Here is a 21,401-nt window from a genome sequence, read left to right as displayed (position 1 = left end):
TTTGATTGACAGGCCTGTGGTGCCGCTACGTAGTATCGCAGGGTTTCCAAATCAAATCAAGTCGTTCCTTCCCAGCTCGCCTAAATATGGTCACTCCAGGCTCCCAACCACTCGGGACTTAGCAGGATGACACCAGACAAATTCTGAACTCGAGGCTTTATAACGGCCGTTCACAAACCAACGGGTGACGTCACTGTTGGTTGCTGCTTGGTGGAGACGCATGCAAATGCCGGGTGGGAACAGACGGCTTAAAGCTGGCCACTTTTGATCTGATCACACCAGGACCACCAAGGCCCTTGTTCTTGGTCAAGTCAACTTTATTTATTTATCACACTTCATATGATAGCCGTAGATTCAACGTGCTTCAAGCAGCGTGGCAAAAAATAATATATAAAATACGAACATATAAGACAGGATGGTATTACAAAAAAACACAAGCTCAGATAAAAACATATAACATGACATAAAATCATAAGATAAGAATATATTATTATTTTTAAAAAATGAAGTCATGTCTACAGAGAGATAAAGTGATGTAAGCCTCAACAGAGCCGCGACTCCCTTTCAGCCTGGCTACAGTGCTGAAAAGGAAATCTTGTTTTCCTCTTTTGATGATGAATAACATGCGATTCTGGCTTTCGTGTATGTTATTAGAGTATCTCTCCGGGCGAGGCACAAGTTAGTGGAATGCCTTTTTATTTCCAGCTTTGTCTGCTTTAATGACTGTATTTGTGAATTGTACTTCAGAGATAACCTCCTCTGACTCATTACTTTCTTTATCGGAGGGGCAATAGTGTCGAGCATTGTACACAGTCAGACTGATAGACCATCAACACAAAAATCCACTTGAGTCACAGAATTCAGTTATAAACTCGAATAAAGGGGCAGGTGGACGAAAAACAGCAACAAATGCAAAGGTTTTATGTTCAAGGTTAATTTATTTGTCATTCTGACCATATTTATATTAATACACATACTGTGGAATGAGATTACGTTTCTAAGGACCAGGGTGCAAAGACAAGTATCTACAAATACCCAAACACACAATTAAAATGTAAAGCTAAAAACATGCATCAACGTGCAATACAAGACACACAATTTATAGACAACAGAACAGCAGAGACCAACTGAAAAGCTAAAAAGTACATCAAGTAAGAGGTAATAAATATAAGACATAGAATACAGAGGCCCGCATGTCCTATAGTAAAGGACAATAATAACTAGAAGACATAGAATAGAGCGGCCAGTGTGTCCTTTTGTAAAGGACTCAGTAAAGCAGCGTAAATAGTCCAACAATGTGCAGGGTGTTAAATGTTTTAACAGTTTTATCACCTGTGAAAAGAAACTGTTACACAGTTTAGTAGTGTTTGATTTGACAGAGCGGTATCTGGGTGGGAGGAGCCTTTAACAATGCAGAGGGCTTTTTTCCTGCATCCGTCCTGGTAGATGTCCTGAATGGTGGGGAGTGAGACCCCGGTGAACTTCTTCGGCCATCCTCACAACTCGTTGAAAAGTCTTCCTGTCAGATGCACTACAACTTAGTTACCAGGAAGCGATGCAGCTTTACGGCATTTCAAACAAAATTACTATTTAATAATCACTCTGTATTTCATTTAGGTGGTCGGGGAACAGACCTCTGTTGGGTATAAGGAGTATTAGGATGTTGACAGTTATAAAGAAAACAGAGAAGTGTGTAGTTTCTAATAAACTCAGCCGTATTTCTATATGGGAGCTGCACCATCTGAAGTGTAATGAATGTTGTCCTCCTAATCAGACCAGGCTTTCCCCAAGAAGTTTTTTAATTATGTATGACGCCCACATCTTTTGCTGGACACCACCTCGACTGCCGGCGGTGGAATGACGACACAGCGCTAATCATGCCCTCGCTGGTCAGATTGGGAAGGGGTCGCACGGAAATATTGTTTTGGCAAAGTTGCACACCAATTCCAATTTTAGTGAACCTTCCATTGCTCTAATCGGGTGTCCTTACTGCCAATGTGAATAACAATCTTAATGTATTCATGTTTAGCCTTAGCAAACAGTTTCAAATTTACCCCACGAATAGATCTGATCTCAAAATAGAGCTGCCAATTACAAGAGTTGGTTCCTCCAGTGGACAAAAATCTACTTTAAAAGTGAACTAGTCGGTGGTGAACTACAAGTCTTGAGGACTTTGCTTCCTGGCCTGGGTTTCCTGGTTCTACGGGCCGTCTACAAAGGCCCGTTTAGCTCCTGCAGCTAATGGGTTGTTTGTTTTTGGTGCAGAGCTGCAATTTTTGTTCAGCGAGCCTCCCATCCAATGCTGCAAAAAAAATGACATTATTACAAGTCTCATTAGCACCGAAGGCAGCAGAAGAATAACTAAACATCTGACACGCCGAGCTGGAGAGAGAAGAGGAATCAGAGGGCGAGAGAGAAGCCATTGATGCTGGCATAACTGAATGTCATTTAAATAGCTGAAAGAACAGCTGTTGCTAAATGATTATGTATGTCAGGAGAACTAATAAATAATAGCGGTAAGAATTATCGTATGCATTATACAAATGACAACTAATGAATACACAATAGCAGCTGTGGCTCAGATGGTAGAGCGGGTTGCCGGAGCATTATTTGGCGAGACACAGAACCCCCCAACAAGCACCTTGTAGGGCACCAATGTCCCCATCAGTGTGTCAGCGGAGGCAAATTGTAAAGCACTTTGAGACCAATAAGGAGAAAAGGCACTACATATACCGTAAGCGCAGACCATTTAGCCTCTGAATATTAAATCTTACTTAAATGATGTAAAATCAACATAAACAATGCTTTTCTCCTTCTTCTCTTGCATTGAGTTTTCTTCTTCAGTTCCAGCTGGTGACAGGATTTTTACTAATTCACGAGCTACTGTGGCACTTTTACATTTTGCTGCAGCATGACTCGGGAGATTCTCAGTCGTAATAATGTTTTTTAAGTTGCAAGAAAAGAAGGTAGCACAACTGTGCCTCCAGCTCTTCTTGGGAGCAACCCGAAACAAAGCCCGCCTCCCCCCACCGCTGCCTCTATCTCTCTCTCTCTTTCTTTGTCTGGCTTGTGCTCTGTTTTGCAGCTGTATGGAAACAATAAATATGCAAATGCGGTGAAATAAGTGAGATAAGGAAGCAATGAACTTGCAGTAGAGATTGTGTGCCTCTGACAATGTGTTAAAGCAGAATGAAACCATTTTCGAAAAATGATGCGCTCAAGACATACTAGATGAAATAATTGAGCTTTCATGTACTCGTATTTAATCACTGTGTATTGGACAGCTGGAATGACTGCTTTAGACGGTGCATTGTGTACAATGGGCGAGCTTCCAACTCTTGTTCGCCTGTCCTTATTTTAGCAAATCATTCATGTTGCCCAAAAATCTTATCTTACCCTTGTGCAAGATAAGTCTTTACCAAAATACCCGTGCGCATTTTTATTCCTCACAATTTACTTAATCAAAACAGATCAAATGGTGTGATGGTGGCACTGAAATGAATTGGTGGCAGAAAATGATCATAACAATTAATACGGGAAGTTACATGCTGTTTTCTTATTTACGTCTTAGTTCGCAGACTCCAGTCCAAAGGGATCCTGATCCAAATTTTTCCTCTACATGAACAGGAAGAACTGAAGAGACTTTCTTTTTCTTGGTATAAAAAGGTCAAGTTGGCCTTTCAGCCTCTCGGTAAGTGGAAGCTGTACCATTATTTTTTGTCTTTCTTGAAAACATTTTGAGAATAGCATGAATAATTATGTGGGATGACATTTTTTTTTGACGCAGTGGGAGATTTTGTTGAACAGTGATTATAGTCTAGATACACTTGGCAATTTAGCATTCGCTAAGCCACTCTGAAGGGCAGAACATTCAGCGACAGGTGTCGGTGGTTCAGACTGTTGGGGAGAAAAGCGACAGTGATGTGGTATTTTACTCAAAGTTGAACATTTTTCAACACTTGGTGACCAAAATCAAATACCCTGAACTTTCAATGCTTGGCACAGAAGAAACACTCAGCGACCTCATCACGCTGCTGGCGTTTAACAGAAATGCGGCACTGCTATTAAACAAATATGTGCTCAGGGAAAAACGTTTCGGTGGACGCAGGTCTCAGATATTAGCAGCAGTGGCAGAGTGTCAGCTGGGGTTGGCGCATGTTGATTGGTTCAAATGAGCCTGTGGTCTACGCCCAGTAGGATGAAACCACTGGGACCGATTCCCTATAGATCCCTACATCCAGGGAGTAGCGTGGGTACGCCAAATCAGCAAATCAACCAAAATCGATGCAGTATTAGCCTGCCATGCATACATCGTTAACGCTGGATTCCAACAAGGACAAGTCTACGATATTGTGTCTATGACTCTGTTTTATTCCGTCCTCGCCGCAGCCTTTTACCCCACCTGGAGCGTTTTGTCAGTTCGATTTTGTTGACTTGCATATTTGGTCATTTGTTTTCTAGAATTATGGGTACCCACCACAGATAAGTAGGCTTTGTTAAATGGTTTACTTCTTTTTTTTTCTGTTTTAATTGTGTTTATTGTTGTTACTCTGTGTTGTGCTGTAGCTCACAAAGTTAATACAGTTTGCTGTGTTTCAGTTTTTCAAAATACATTCATTCTCATTAATATTTGGAATGAATATTTCACATTGCAGCTGGAACGCAACTCAGTTTGTAGCAGTGCAATCCATCCTTTACTTTTTCACAAGGCCTCAAAATCTGCTCATTGTTGGTCTTTACTTTGGTGGATTTATTTGTTCATCTTTTTTTTCTTTTTTAGGACATTAATGTTCAACTTTGTCATATTTATGTGTAAACACTGTCAGTGTCGCCATCGTTGTTCTGACACACTGCTTTCTTTACCATTCTCTATACCCAGATGACATCAGACACTACTATGGTGAGGGCCAGGCCCTCTACTTTGGCTTTCTGGAGTACTTCACCTTTGCCCTCGTACCTATGGCCCTCATCGGTGTACCGTACTATCTGTTTGACTGGGAGGACTACGACAAATATGTGATCTTTGCTGTGTTCAACTTGATCTGGTGCACCGTTATCCTGGAGGTATGAGACCCTGACATACAGTATAAACCATTATTCATTATATAATAAAGCCTTTTGTCAGTGTACATAGCTTTCCAACTTCTACCATCCGATTAGATGAGTAAAAGACAGTGATCTTTCAAGTAAAAATATCTATCAATGCTATATTTGTAAATGCATCTTTATTTAATGCATCTTTATTTCACATATTCCATTTTTTGCATCTAAAATGCCGACAGGGCTATTTTTTTTTTTTACATTTTCTGTCAATGCAGTGTTTTTCTTGCTGTCTATACACATCTGCTTGAAAACCTATGCACTGTACTTTTTAAAATGACCTTTAAAGGGATCAAGGTTTTAATTTGGTGTAATTTATCTTCATACGTTGAAGAGTGCGATGATTGGCACGGTTGACCTTATCTAGTGTGATCAGGTCACAGAGGAGGTCAGTAGTTTAAAGATTGTGATGTTGGGCCCAGGGCACTTTCTGTATGCTGTCTGAGACACCTTGAAGATAGCCCCTGCAACCCTCCTGCAGTTTGGATGATGATGTTGCCAGTTGGAGGCCTTTGTTTGTTTGAGGACACTAGAACTTCCCCGCTCTCTGATGAGAGCAATAGCTTTCTGTGCTCTAAGAATTTGACATTTGAATCAATGAGGATGGCAGTTTTTAGTGTGTGGGTGACGCAGTGGTCCCTGTTCCTCTGTGATTGGTTCTTCTCTGGCTGGGCAAGGGGCTGTGTGTAAGACTGGAGGAGCACTGTTTTCCTGTGAAGGGCTGGGTCTTACAGCTGGTGTGGCTGCACGGCTACTGAGGCCGGGTTGTGGAAGGCAGGTCTGTTGCATAAACGTAATACTCGCCACAAAATTCAATCTAAAAGCAATTAAATTATTTTCTGACAGAGGAGCTCATGTTGGTTTGCTTCTTCTCTCTTGGTTGTCTCTCTCTCTCTCTCTCTCTCTCTCTCTCTCTCTCTCTCTCTCTCTCTCTCTCTCTCTCTCTTTCTCTCTCTCTCTCTCTCTCTCTCTCAAACACACACTGTGAGATCTGAGCTGTGAGATTAGTCCAACTGTCCTGGGCAGCAGTGCTCACACAGATTCAAACGTGGGGGTCAAAGAAGGTGGTGGAGGACAAACAACAGCAGTCAGGTTCTCTGCTGGGTCTCTCATTCAGATCCCTCTCCAGGACTGAAGCAGCAACTGCAGGTTCAGCAGGAGGGGAGACAGGGGCATTGATGAGCCCACACTAATGTAGCCCTGCTGATATTAGCTCAGCCTGGCTGATGGTCAAATCCTCCTGGTTCGGTGTTTAGTTCAGTGTCCTCCTCCAGACCAGGCTCTTTATCCACTTCTTCAGCAGGGGACTTAGTGGTGTCTGCCACATCTGCTGGCTGGAAGCAGTTGTATTTGATATGTAAATTTGTTTGTGAGAGCGTGAGGCTCAAAAAGCAGACAGATCCTGCCTGCTGTAAATTCACAAATGGTGATTTTAAGCAGGTCAGCCTGCTCCTCAGAGGGCCTGGTGGGTACATGTACCTCCCCTTTTTTTGTATAGACTTGAAAATATCATCTCTGATGAGTGGGAGAAGGTGACGAGGTAGAGCCTAGGACAGGGGTCGGCAACCTTTACTATCCAAAGAGCCATTTTGCCCTATTTTCCACCAAATAAAATTCGTCTGGAGCCGCAAAAGCTATTTGATATCACAGCTTATAAAGTTGTATATATAGTTATACTATATGTACAAAAACTATAGTTTGTTGCATTTATGAAATTATAGAACAATAATAAAGATAATTATTGACATTTTAATGCTATTTTACCTGTTACAACAATATCAAACTCTATGAAGAGGAGAAAAAAAATACACTGGCATGTGTAGGCCTACAGTGAGGTCAATTAAACACAGAACTATGCAGGCCTTGAGTCCTCCCCATATTTGTGGAAAATAAATAAAATAACTTTTAAATGAATATAACATATAGCTGCAGAAGTGAATTAAACACAGATCAATGCAGGTCTATTTGGGTCCTCCCCATGTTTGTGGAAAATATATTGAATAAAAAGTAGCCTAGTTTGAAATGAATATAACATATAGCTGCAGCCCAATATCTTAAAAAGAGTAAACATAAAAAAAATAGGCCAGTTTGTATTTAAGTAAGACTGAAGTCCATTTCGGTGCGCTGTCATCCTCTTCTTTTTTTTCCTCAGACACTTACAGGCATCAACCGTCGCGCCTGAACATAAAAACGCAACTACATCAGTTCAGGATCTAAAATAAATATTTTTTTTCCAAAATACTAGCCTATTAAATGATAGTGTTCTCACCTGTTTAATGTGATTTTGGTTTCTGAACATCGCTGCAGAGTTTATCTATATCAGGGCTGTAAAATGTGACTTTGAGCATCACAGGACTGCAGGCTGTCATCTGTGAGGCGGGAGCGATATTTGGATTTTAAGTAGTTCATGCTTGAGAAAACCTGCTCGCATAAGTACGTTGATCCAAAGACGGACAGGACTCCAAATGCATACTTCATTGTCATATCAGTGTCGGGAATGGCGTTCCATGTTTCAATCACAAGTTTGTCGGGTTTGGGGAGGTTTTCAATATCACTCCATTTGTGCTCTCGAGCGAGGATGGCCTTCTGACGGGCGACATCTTCAAGATCAGCTGTCAGGCTTTTGAACTTGGACACCCATAAGTTTTTTATCAGCTATGTCGGCCAGTTTAATTTCCAGATCAGGTTGACTTACTCCCGGGAATGCGGACATGTTCAGCTGGGATGGGTCGATGTCCAAGGGTGTGACGGGGAAGGATAATGTGCTTTTTTCCTCCCCGAACTCGCTGAATCTTTCCCCAAATGCAGTTTGCATTCCAATAATTGCACGCTGTAAATACTCACAATTTATGTGATTATTTTTTCCTCTGAACTCTCAGGGAGGGGAAGTGAGAGAGCGTGCCTCTCTGTACATCTCTGGCAAACACTGTCATCTTGCACTCAAACGCCAAAACATCTTCCAGCATCCAGTGCCTCCGTTTCCCTGGAGACTTTTGTTGTTTTGTTTGTTATTTTTTGTCAAAGCCTCAGGGAGCTGCAACAGAGGGACTGAGAGCCACATGCGGCTCCGGAGCTGCGGGTTGCCGACCCCTGGCCTAGGAGAATGCTATGGAGACTCAATCCAGAACAGCTTTTGTGAACCCTGTTGTACTGTGCTGCTGGGAAGGCATAATAAGGATGTTAGGAAAGGTGCCTGCAGGAGGCTCCCAGAAGCCCTGCTGGACTTTGGGAACCAGCTCTATCGACACCTGTCGGGAATGGTCTGCTCTTCTGGCAGGTTCCTGGAAAAGGGAGATGATTTGGGGATGTTGAAAACAAGGAGACATGGCCTCCGGTGATTAAAGCTGCCTTGTGGCTTAAAACTTAATGTCTCTCCTACGCATCCTGTTGTCTACCTCCCACACCCGCTTGAGAAAACGCTGAGCTTCATCATCATCAGAACTTTCAGTTTAAACTCTCAGTTTGGGACCTAGAATGAGGTCATAGTGACATTTGCCTTTGGACCACGAAGTCCAATCAGTTCATCCTCGGGACCACGTGAACGTTGGGTGAAATTTATAAAAATTATTTCAAGGCATTCAGACTGAAAGCGTAATGCATCTAAGGTTTGGCTTATGCTGGCATGAAGCCATAACAATGGAGAGGTTTTTGTTAGCCAATGGGGATGGTTCTGTACATTTTATTAGATATTGAGCTATCCCACTCTTATATCAGATTAGATTAGGCCATTGTGGACTATATGACTAATAATTGAGCCACTGAGCCTTAGGACTGTATTGGAATTATAAAATTATTATATCGATTTGATGAAATACATACATGCTTTTGAATTTTCTGTCATTTGATTTCTAATATTGGATAATTAAATAATAATGACCAAGTATAATATCTTTGTCTCATCCCTTCAATTGGGTTGTCCTCATCTACTTTTAGGACTTGTGTAAAAACATTTTTGATGTTTTATATCATATTTATGCATAAATACAGAAAATTCGAAAGAGTTCTCAAACTTTCAAGAACTACTGTTCCTTGATTTGCCCAGCAGTTAATTAATGAGGCTACTTGATAACAGATTTAGCCCAATAAACCAATTTCCATTGGTTTTTTTTATCCAAATGGCTTTTTCCCCCTTGAATTTATGGAAAACGTACTATCACGTGCAATATAAAAAAAAGTAGTGCTGAAAAAAATAGTTGATAAGACAACAACTCTATTAAAAGAGAAATCATCAATGTCGATGTGGTAATCGATCATACAGTTAATTTGCAAATGACAAATGGCAAACATCTGTTGGACTCGGCTTCTTCAATGTAAGGAGTCATAGTTTTCTGAGTTGGTTGTACATAATAAGCATATTGAAGATGTCACCTTTTGGAAAAATGTTTTTACTATTTTCAGTTATTTTATAAACGAAAATTAGGAAAACATTTGACCTATTGAATGTTAAGGAAAGAGATAGATGTGGCTGCAAGAATTATATATACCATGATAATATGTCATCCACATTACCTGTCACTGCTTTCTGCTGAAAGTATTTGATAACCTCAAGTCGTAATAAAACTTCCCAGGCTTAAGAAGGAGCAGTTTTACGATAAAACATCGTCTGATATGCTGAACCTTCCCTCCACCAGTTATGGAAGCGATGCAGTGCCTCACTAGCCTACCGCTGGGGCACGCTGAGCAGGAAGAAGGCCTTTGAAGAACCTCGACCTGGATTTCACGGTGTCCTCGGGTTCAACCCTGTGACGGGACGGAAGGAGCCTCTCTATCCCACCGCCAAGAGACATCTGCGGGTCTACCTCGTGTCCCTGCCCTTCGTCCTGTTGTGCCTCTACCTGTCTCTCTATGTCATGATGATCTACTTCCATATGGAGGGTTGGGCGCTGTCGGTCCACGATGAGGACCCCACATTCTGGACAGAAATACTGTTGTTCATCCCCAGTATAATCTACGCCGTGGTCATAGAGGTCATGAATCTTATATACAGATATGCTGCTGAGTTTCTCACTGAGTGGGGTGAGTACTTCTTGCAAGTTATATATTTTTCACTATTCTCTCTCACTTCATGAAATAAACAATTAATCCACAAATTGATAAAAAAAAAAAAAATTGATTAACTGACAATAAAGAATAAGGTACAGTTCCAACTTGAGGTCGAATCAACTATATCACATTCACGTTGCAGGAACTTTTTACAAAGTGACCTAAAGGTGGTCGTAAGACCCACATCTATCATGTTACCTTGTTTTCAAAGACAGCTATTCGCAACTACCTGTGTAAGACTAAAAGACTGATCAACATTAACACCTGAGTTACACACATTTTTTAGCCCGCTGGTTTTGGGTGTATCTGTTCTCCATGCACCTCAAACTGGAACAGGGGGCACACATAGTGCTCTGAAACACTACTTACCTGTATGTATGTTTCAGTACCTCATGAAGAAGTAATATAAATAATATTAGCAAAGTACCGATATGGCTTTGTGTGAAAAATTCTTATTGTACGTGAAATTAATTCTGGTATATTGGATGATCTGGTTTACCACCCAGTACTAATTGCCAGCTAAAATGCAGATGGTGTTAAGATTTTCAGTGATAGGGGGTGATATTAAATTTGTCAGCATCACAAATGCTCCAAATGTTATTCTCCTCTGTGTTTAGAAAATCACAGGCTCGAGTCTTCATATCAGAATCACTTGGTCCTCAAAGTATTAGTAGTGAGTATAAATCACTTATATATGTCTTCCATAACATTCACAATTTCACCTTCTCTTGGTGCAACCAATGTGCTGCTTTTCTGATTATAGCTGTCTTGCCTCTTTTTTTTTTACTTAGTTCAACTTCTTCAACTGTTTTGCCTCGCTGTTCTATATTGCCTTTGTCATGCATGACATGATGCTGCTCAGACAGGTAAGCCTACCTTCCCTCCATCCTTTTATTCTTCTCTGTTGTCCTCCTCCTTCTTTATTGATAGAAATATGTCACTACAGTAGAAACTGATTTTGAGTGATTTATATTCAAATTTGAATAGCTGAACTTGAATAGTGGCATTCAAAAATATAGCATAATTTGAAATGGATTTTTATTAGTTTGAAACTTAATTTAAAAAAATGTATTATCATCAGTATTAAATTGAATTGATTGCCTCTGAAACTGTATTTCATCCCCACGAAAAATTCAACTCCCTGTATACTTCCACATTCAGTCTCAGAGCAACTTGTGGCTGTCAACTTTTTCTGGTGCGCGGAAGACGTTGTTCACATGGTGGAATTAAGTAAATTGAATGGTAATTATTGAAAGTATGAAGGCTCATTACAGAATTTACCTCCAAGTATTTTTTTTTAGACTGACAACTTAAAGTGCCAGTTTTTACAAAGAGTTCTCTTTCCTTGATAATCGAATAAAACTAGTGAGATAGTGTTTGTTATGGTTAGCTGAGCTAATCCTCACAAAATGGCAAAGCTAATGTCATCTTAATCATCATCGTCCCATCATTAAATTAACACTTTAATGGTATTGTCTACCCTTATTAAAAACAGTATTTTTTGAAAATGTGGAGGTCAGAACTTTGTCTGATATCCTCAAATAAATGCTAAAGTCATGTCTGGTCCAGGAACAGTCAGTTAACTATAGGTGCTTTAGCTAGGGTTTTTTAGCCAGTTGCACATTTGATCATGTTAGATGCACAGACATGTTGGGTAGCGAACAACAACATAAACGTCAACAACTGGTAATGATGCTGCTATAAGTTAAACTAACTTGTTGATATGACAGTGCAGCTAACTGGTAGACATAAGAAGGTAGCTAACTTGCACTTATGGAAGCATTATAGAGATAACATAGATTAAGTAACTTTTTAAGGAAAAATTGTTCGCTACGTTTGGTGTCGCTATATGTTCAGAAACAGTTCCTGTTCATAATTTCTGTCAGTGTTGAAACAACAGCACAGACCCAGACATTCCATGAGGTTTTGTAAAATATTTGGTTTGAATATCTTTCATTTTGGTTGAAAAATCAACACTGCACATTAACCCCAGATAATGTTATTTATACTTTTGAAATACATTTATTATCCGGATTTAATGGTTGTGAAATACAATCCCCCGCTTTTTATAAAATAATGTCACCTTACAGGTTGCATATATGTGCATCAACAAAAACAACAAAATATTGGACAAAGATGGAATTTGGATTCAAACGATTATTTTAGTTTGTGTCTATCGGAGATTGCATGAAAATGTATTAACTGTAAAGAAAATAATTTGCTTTTACTTTGTGATGGATTTACTGTATACAAAAACATGTTTTTTTTTTGTCACTCTTCACCGAATATCTTGCTTGCATATGTAGTAATGATGCTGAAGTTCTAATACTGTCATAATATTGTAGTACTGTACACAGAGCTGTCTCTGGGGATTTATAACTATCTCTCTGCCTATGCACAGAAGGTAGTAATACTATTTTGGTCAATGAAAGGGAACCACAGAAGGAGACTGCAAAATGTCATATGTACAAGTTTGACGAGTGGTGGAAAAAAAACTATTTGTAAAAATGTATCTGTTAAATTCTATATTGAGGTTTTCTAATTATGTAATGAGAGTGAGCGCACATAAAAAAAAAAATTGTGAAAAATGATTGGGCAACGAAAAAAGGAGCAGGAAGCCAAATCCAGCGAACAGGAGAGGTAGAGAGTGACGATTGTGCTGTTGTGGGCTAGAAGCTTTTCACGTTTTCCACGCAGTGGGGAACGTGTGTGTTTTCATGGTGGAGAACAGAAATGACATCGCGCTCCAGTTCAGATCGTTTGCACTGAATGTCTTCCCTCCGACGCCTCAGAACATCACAGTAGAACTCGGTGTGGACAGTGTCACCCTGAGAGATGAATTCATAGTGTATAACCCCCGGCAATTTCAAATAAAAAAAACCCTGGCTGCACGCCTGAACTTCTGGGCCTTTTTCGGTTTGGGAAAGGGATATTTCGCCCCTCAGAAAACGTAATTGTCACTCAAAACACCTGTCAAGGCTCATTTCTTGATTGCCATAGGATTCCTGAAGCAGTTTTAGTGTCCCATTGCAGAATTCCAGAGTTTTGACACGAATCACACGTGCGCCTTGTGCTCATGTACACGGAGAAATTACCAGTGCGCCAGACAAACGCTCACAAATACATGTATAACTCAGGTGCTGATTTTAACCAAGCAACGGCAATAGGAGTACTTACTTATAGGTTCTTTGTGATCTGTGCACGTAATGGTGCTGCACACCGTTTTCAAGCATCAGGGCAGCACTGACACCTTTTGATCAACCCTTGTATCATGATGCTTCTGGACTGCAGACAGGCCAGTTTAGCACCTGGTCTCCTCTACTACAGAGCCATGCTATGTAGCATTGTCTTGCAGAAATAAACAAGGCCTTCTCTGAAAAAGATGTTGTCTGGGTGGCAGCATATGCTGCTCTGAAACCTGTATAAATCCTTCAGCATCAATGGTGCCCTCCCAGATGTGCCAGCTACCTATGCTATGTGCACTAATGCATCCCGTTACCATCATGGATGCTGGCTGTTGAACTGTGTGCTGATAACAAGCTGGATGGCGGCTCTCCTGTTTTTGAGAGCCCTGTTTATATGTGGTTTCTTCTTTGCATTGTTGAGTTTTAACCTGCATTTGTAGATGCAGCGACGAATTGGGTTTTTAATACAGTGCCACGTGAGGGCCCAAAGATCACGGCTTTCCAACACCGGTTTCCAGCCTCATCTCTTGCGTACAGAGATGTCTCTGGTTTCTCTGAATCTTTTAATGATATTATGTACTGAAGATAATGAAATCATCAAATTCTTTGCAATTTTACCTTGAAGAACATTATTCTTAATGGTTGCACTATTTACCCACACAGTCTCTTACAGAGTATTATTGTTACTGAGCTGTTGCCAGTTAACCTAATTAGTTTTAAGATGTTCCACCAGGCGGTTCTTTTTGTGATACACAACTTTTCCAGTCTTTTGTTGACACTGTCCTAACTTTTTTGAAAAATATTTCCGCCATCAAATTCAAAATGACCCGATATTTCTCGTTTCAGCATTTGATGTTGTCTTTGTTCCATTTTCAATTAAATATGGGTTTACATGATTTGCAGATCATCACTTTGTTTCATTTACATTTTCTTTCTTTCTTTCTTTCTTTCTTTCTTTCTTTCTTTCTTTCTTTCTTTCTTTCTTTCTTTCTTTCTTTCTTTCTTTCTTTCTTTCTTTCTTTCTTTCTTTCTTTCTTCATTTCTTTATTTCTTTATTTCTTTCTCTCTCTCTGTTATTCTCTGTCTCTATCTCTTTATCTTTTGTTTCTCTTTCTCTCTGCACAAATTTTAGATGTAAACTGCAAGTTGACTGATTGGTGGAGGCATACAACCACAAGGCAATTATTCTACTTGCTTTCTCCTTCCTCCTGTCACCACCACTGATTTCTTTTGTCGTCTTCCCAGAGTTTAGCCACCTTGTTGATCACCAGTCAGATCTTGAATCAATTCATGGAGGCTTTTCTGCCCTACTGGCTCCAGAGGAGACGCAACAAAAAGATGATCAACAAAGTTAAGAACAAAAGAACTCTGGAGGACAAAGAGTTTCCTCTTGCAGAACAGGTCCGGATGGAGGCCGATATGAGCACATACCTGGTCAGTATACATCAATTCGGTTCAGTTCAGGAAAAATTATTTTTTAACAGGAAGAAACGTCCGACAGAATCAGACTCAGAGATGGGTCTCGACTGGTTGGAGTGAGGGGAGAGCATAAAGAGAAAATAACAGCATAGAAAGGCAACAAACAATTAACACTGTGCAGGTCTTGTCACTACTCTCGCTGCAGTATTTTGGATCAAGTGGATGCTTTTCAGAGAGTTATCGGGACATCCTGATAATAAGACATTTACAGTATTCCAGCCTAGAGGTAATGAATGCATGGACATATTTTTCAGCATCACTCTGAGACAGGATATTCCTAATTTTGACCCCCCCAAAATAAATTTAGTCCAAAATTCTTAGTACTAGTACGGGACAGCAAGGCAAATCCATCCAGAGTAATTCTATGGTTAAATAGTGAGTTTCTGAAGTGTTTGGGACCAAAACAATAACTTCAGTCTTGTCTGAAATAAGGAGAAGAAAATGACAGGTCATCTAAACTCTTCAAGACATGCTTCAATTTTGATTTGTTTTATCCTTATTCATAGATAAAAAAAAATAGCTGGGTGTCATCTACATATTGTAGCAATAGAAATTTATGCTGTGTTTCCTCATTTAATTGCTCAAGGGAGGCATGTATTTTGTGAAAAGTATCATCCCTTGCACAGAAACCTGTGGAACTCCATGACTACCTTTTGTGTGAATGGAAGAGTCGTGGATGACATGACCCAATGGGAATCTGTCTGATAAACTTACTGCAGTTCCTTTAGAAGTAAGTATGATGTATTCTTCAGCGTTCTTTAATTTTTGGTTGTGTGTGTGGGTGTGTGTCTGTCTGTTTGTGCTTTTCATTTTCTCTCAGGGTACATTTGATGACTACCTGGAGCTGTTCCTGCTGTTTGGTTATGTCAGTCTGTTTTCCTGTGTCTACCCTCTGGCTGCTGTCCTGGTGGTGTTGAACAACATCTCGGAAGTTTACTCTGATGCCTTCAAAATGTGTTATGTGTTCAAACGACCCTTCTCTGACCCGGCTGCAAACATAGGGGTCTGGCAGGTGAGACACGCAAAGGCAGCTAGCCTGTGTGAACTATGATGTCAGATCGCAAATCTGTCAGATCAGCAACTTTTAATTGGATTTTGGATTTGTCTGATTTTTCTGGACACAAAACAGGCTGTTGATATTATTTTGAGGAAAAGCTAAACACAAATGAGCTATTCTTTATTAGTACTGCACGGACCAAAGCAAAGGTTTAAACAGTATTGAACAGCTTGAGACCAATAAATGACACACATATCCTTCATATCCTTGTTACAATATTAAACTTTATGAAATATTATCAGAGTACACATTAGACAATAGAAAACATTAGAGCTCCCTAAGGACAACATATTGATTTATTTTTAACATGCAGTCCTAATCTGAACAGAGCTGGTTGATGAACAGATCAATGTTTTTCATTTCTGAAAGCTAGTCCTTGACTGTTGCTGTCTTCTTTCTCTGTGTCCAGCTTGCCTTTGAGGCCATGAGTGTGATAGCTGTCGTGACCAACTGTGCGCTGATCGGCATGTCTCCACAAGTCAAAGATTACTTCCCTGACTCTGAGACACAACTCATACTGTGGACAGTGGCTATTGAGGTAATTCATATTTACATGCATAAAAAAACATGGCCATGTACATGGACACATAAGTTATCTATTTACATGGGAAAGTAGCACAATATATTCACTATATCGTGCAGCACATGAATAATCATCGAATGAAAAATAATTTATAGGGAGCAGGGAAAAGTCAGTTCATGGGGTTGATTAAGTTGTTTTTTTTTTTGTTTTTTTTTTAATAATTGGATCAGTATCAGCAATTAGATCATCAGTTTTGCCTTTTGTATCCCATTGTTCACTGGGTACACTACTTGCCTTCCCTGCACTATATTAACTTGTCCAGACCTTTATTGCACAATTGTTCCACAGTCACCCTCTGCAGAGGTTATAAAATTGTTATAACACACTTGTGCAATCAAATGCAATCCATTGCCACAGCTATATGGCTTATACTTTTGCAGTTGTTGTTGACATTGTCAAAAAGATGGTAATTCTACCTCAAGTTCATTATTGCAGTTATTGTGGGTGGTGGTGATCTACTCATTATAGGCATTATATTGAAATGTATTCCTAACATTTTGTCATGCACAATTGCAATAGGGAAGCAAAATATTCAAAATGGTTTTCAATATAATGCAGTGCAGTACAAAACCAAGAAAAACTGAAAATGTCTAAACTGTGTTGCATTCGAATTAATAGCAGAGCTGTTGCATTCGATTGCATTAGATTGCACTGGCAATATTTCACAGCAGCAGTACACCGTTGCTCATTACTTTGTACACGTGTAGTCTACAGTAACGGTAAAATGAACTTTTTGACATTTTTTGTAAAAAATATTGGCAATATTCATTACAGGTATTTTGGCTTAAAGAGAAAAGTATTCTTTTGATAGCAGATATTTGGGTTTTTTTGTAACACAAAAAAATTTGACAAAGGCAGAGCAAAATCAAGTATTTCCGTAAGCCATGCCAATGAACCAACAAGCACAATGCCAGGACACTGAAACCAGCTTGTCTTAATAGAATGTGGCCCTTTTGACTGTTACCTTCTCCTGTTCTGACATTCTAATAGCTCTACTTTCAAAATGGTAAATCATTTGTTTTTTCCTTGGTTGAATACAGCAGCACTCTTACAACTGCAATGTCCTGAACACGCACATGGGTGTTTTTAGTTTGTCTAAATGTGATAACAGTATTTAAATGAAAAGGGAGACAGTCCTGGGCCTGCTGCATGCACATAAAAAAAAAAAAGAGTCTAAAAGAAGCGTACACCACTCCCCATGCAAAAGTCAAGATCTATAAAATGAAAGTTAATGGGAGAATGTGCGCACCTGTCGGGAAACTCCAATTTACACGTATACACAGTGAACACAGTGAAAATTGCCAGCGCATAGGTGAGAATCGAAATGTAGATCAACTGGTAAACCAAAAGCTTGGCCTCTTGGCTCGGCTCCCTCTTTACCAAAACTGTCCGGTACAATCTTTCTATCTCCCTTTCCATCCCATCCTCACTTGTGAAAACTACTATTTATATTTATATTTCGGACGTACTGCGCTATTTTTACTACCTAAGGTGAAGGCCCCAAGAATGAATATACTACTAGCCGGGCCGAGTATGCTTTTGTATGCCTATTAAAACAATTGACCAAGGTTGAGCTCTCAGGCACCCCCTGCCCAGGAGTGACATGCTTATCAGAACAAATTCCACTTGCGCGACGTAAATTTGTCCCAGACGGCGCCCTAAGCACTACGTGGGACACAGAATCTGATTACATATCCCCAAGATATGATTGTACATACACAGAGGCCCAGGGCGCAGCCAAGCAGACCTCCTCCACGATCACGTCTCTGAACAACCCCCCAGTGGAATGAGCCCTGACCTCCACCTGGGAAGCATGCACCACAGCCTCATAGCTCCAGCAAATTGCTTTGCGAACCAATGAGCAATATGCTGAGACGACCCCCGGCTCCCCCGGTGTCCCACAAACCGGACTTGAGAGGGATGCACTGATACACTATGTCTTTGTCACTGTATTGTTCACAAATCTCATAAACCTATATTTAATTGTAAATAGACCAAAGACAACATATCAAATGTTGAAATTTGAAATGTTTTATTGTTTTTTGAAAAATAAATGCTATTTTTTTTAATTTGATACCGCCAACGTGTGCCCTGGGCAAGGGGCAACAAAAGACTGGAAAAGTTGTGAAGAGCTAAAAAAAAAAAAAAAAAAAAGAGAAGAAATACCTGGTCACACATCTCAACTAATTAGGTTAATTTGCAACAGTTCAGTAAAATGATTGGGTATAAAAAAGGATTTCAGAGAGGCAGAGTCTCTTCGCAGTAGAGATGGGGAGAGGTTCACAACTTTGTGAAAAACTGTGTGGGAAAGTTGTACAACAATCTAAGAATAATGTTCTTCAACGTAAAATTGCAAAGGATTTGGGGATTCCATCATCTACGGTTCATAAAATCATTAAAAGAATCACAGAATCCAAAGTAATCTCTGGCTAAAAAAAAAAATTTGATGGCCGTGATCTTCGGGCCCTCATTAAGAACAGACACAATTCTGCAGTGGCAAGATTCTGCAGAAGGGAAATAAATTAAAAAAACATTGTCTGTGAACACACTTGCATCTACAAATGCTGGTTTAAACTCTACCATGCAAAGAAGGAACTATACTGCCATGGAGAGACTGTTTAAGATTTTTGCTCACTAGATGGAGCCACATTCTAAATTAGAGCTACTAGATCTGTGAGTGAAGCAGGGAGAATGGGTTAGAGAGGGACAAAGATTTTGCATGCATGAATATATGTGCATAAACGTATTTGCACCATGCTTAGTTTGCCTATCATTGTTTGGGCTTTTGTTCATGTCTGTAAAATCCAGCAACCCCACTGCAGATTCTTCCTCTCACAAGACTACTTCAATTAACATTAACATCAGCTTGTTCCCTTTTTATCTGTGCTCTATTCAAACACCATAAATACACACATACACGCATACACACACGCACACGCACACACAAACACAAACATACAAACACATTTCATGCCTCGCGAGAAAAAGCTTAAAATAACAGCACAAACTGAGATATATGCAGCTTCAGTGGAGGGGGTTGCCGTGTGGAGTGGGTTCTTTATGTCATTCATTTAAAAAAAAGCATTTGTATATTTGTGGTCCTTTAACATGATTGTGAGGAATGATTATTCCAACCCCCAAGTCATTGTCTCCAAGTGTTAAATGGTCTATAACGTCTTGTGTACCTCACTGTACTGCATGTCTCTGATGATGCCAAAGCACAAACTGGGTCATACTGATCGTCTCCATGTTGTATTAAATGTGGGGTCTGCACAAACAGCTGAATGATAGGAGCTAAAAGTTGTTTATGTGCGGGTTTTTTTCTTCTTCTGCTGCTGACTAGTGTTTAATTCAACTTCCGTTTGCTTAAATGTCTCTTTTAGTGAGAGATATAGTTGTTTTAGTCTTGCTCTGCCTTAAAGGTTTAGTACACTGACTCCCAGATGTGTCTTTTGTCTGAGGAACTCCCTTTTGGAAAGACTGTTGGCACTTTTATTGTGGTAGTGGTAGTGTGGTAGAGAGGTTAGGTGTGAAAGTGAAACGGGTTTCTTCCATTTACTCACATATAGTGCTCATTACAAACAACCAAATGAATTAAGTCTTCTTCATTTTGCTGTAGACTCTCTGAAAGCCTTATAAACAAACCGTGGTAGCAGGTGACCACTGCTTCGTTGTAGTGTTTTGTTTTGTTATTGTTGTTGTTGGTGGGATTTTTTTTTTTTTGTGCATTCTCAGCTTGTCAGATGCATGCAGGGACCCACAGTATTTGAGAACTCTGTGTGTTGTAGTGTAGTTAGTATATATAGTTAGTCCGCAGCCAGTTTGCCCTATAGCCTAAATACATCCTCACAATGTCAATGTTAACATACCGATAATTAGCAGATGTAATGTTTATCTTAGTTTAGCATGTTGGCATACAAACTTTTGTTAATTAGTACTAAACAACAAGTTTTTCAATGACAACAACAATTGCAACAATTAGTTTTGCAAGTATATGGTCATACATCAAACTAATGAACAAATGAAAATTTTGACTTAATGATAGCACCAGATAAAAAGTTAAAGGATCTTCAAAGTCATTATACTTCTTCCTGAGGGAGAACAACAATATTATTTCCCAAATTTGAATGACAATCCTTTCAGTAGTTATCAAGACATTTTACTCAAAACCACAAATGTAAATTTCTTAATGGCACAAGAGCTATGATGATGTTATCAACAAAGCCATTAGGATTCATCCTCTGGGAATCGTATGTTGATGTTTATATTTCCACCAAATTTCATGGCAGACCAATAGTTGTTGTGATATTGCAGTCGGAAGGTCAACTGATGGATCAAAATTGCCGTCCACAGAGCCATGATTTTTGCATTATGATACATTTTCATTGGTTGGACTCAAAAATAAATTTTCAGTGGCAGCGCTCCGAGTGTATCTGTGATTTATGCACCGGAAACTTGAGCAGAAGAGCGCACATCAAAATTTGTTAAACATTTTTAGAGAACAGAAATAAGTAGCACGCAGCCAAACTGGGAGGGTAGAGTCGCCGCACTTTAAAACTTATTTTTTTCCCCTCAGACAATGCTTTTTTGTACTTTGCAGCTCCCATAGCAGCTCATCTTATACTCTGCTCTCGATTTCCTCACCTTTTTTTGTCTTACAATGGATGAGGGGAGACTAATTTTCAAGGTCGAGAAATATCCAAAATGCAATTTGGAAAATGGGCAACTAGCCATAATTGTTTTTCCTGTGTTGTTCGTGGTCATCACAGGTTGCTGCCCGATGTGTCCTATAGGTGTTAGAGGCGACAGTTGACCAGCGACTCGTCATGTGCTGTGGCTTCAGAACTTTACAGTAAAACTCGGCGAATATCAAAGAAAACCCACCTGCACGCCTGACCTGATATGCAGTTTTTAAATTTTGGGCCCCTCAGAAACATGGATGTCTTTCAAAATA

The 21,401-nt window shown here is 39.7% G+C and overlaps 1 protein-coding gene across 2 annotated transcripts in view; it reads left to right on the top strand.

Annotated features, from left to right (window-relative positions):
* ano10a (anoctamin 10a) overlaps window positions 1–21,401 on the top strand; it is a 43,247-nt gene that overhangs the window by 10,272 nt on the left and 11,574 nt on the right. For both annotated transcript variants that reach the window (XM_069143494.1, XM_069143495.1), the window contains 8 exons: window positions 3,572–3,691; window positions 4,880–5,064; window positions 9,732–10,116; window positions 10,761–10,816; window positions 10,935–11,009; window positions 14,574–14,762; window positions 15,628–15,819; window positions 16,274–16,402. In XM_069143494.1, coding sequence (XP_068999595.1) covers window positions 3,572–3,691; window positions 4,880–5,064; window positions 9,732–10,116; window positions 10,761–10,816; window positions 10,935–11,009; window positions 14,574–14,762; window positions 15,628–15,819; window positions 16,274–16,402 — 1,331 coding nt within the window. The remainder of the gene's footprint in view (window positions 1–3,571; window positions 3,692–4,879; window positions 5,065–9,731; window positions 10,117–10,760; window positions 10,817–10,934; window positions 11,010–14,573; window positions 14,763–15,627; window positions 15,820–16,273; window positions 16,403–21,401) is intronic.

This window comes from Embiotoca jacksoni, unplaced genomic scaffold (genome assembly GCF_022577435.1).
Source record: "Embiotoca jacksoni isolate LCO1_2020_lvr unplaced genomic scaffold, fEmbJac1.0.p SCAF_11, whole genome shotgun sequence".
NCBI classification, from domain to species: domain Eukaryota; kingdom Metazoa; phylum Chordata; class Actinopteri; family Embiotocidae; genus Embiotoca; species Embiotoca jacksoni.
The sequence above is the reverse complement of the archived record's forward strand: the minus strand, read 5'-3'. Positions and strand labels throughout refer to the sequence as shown.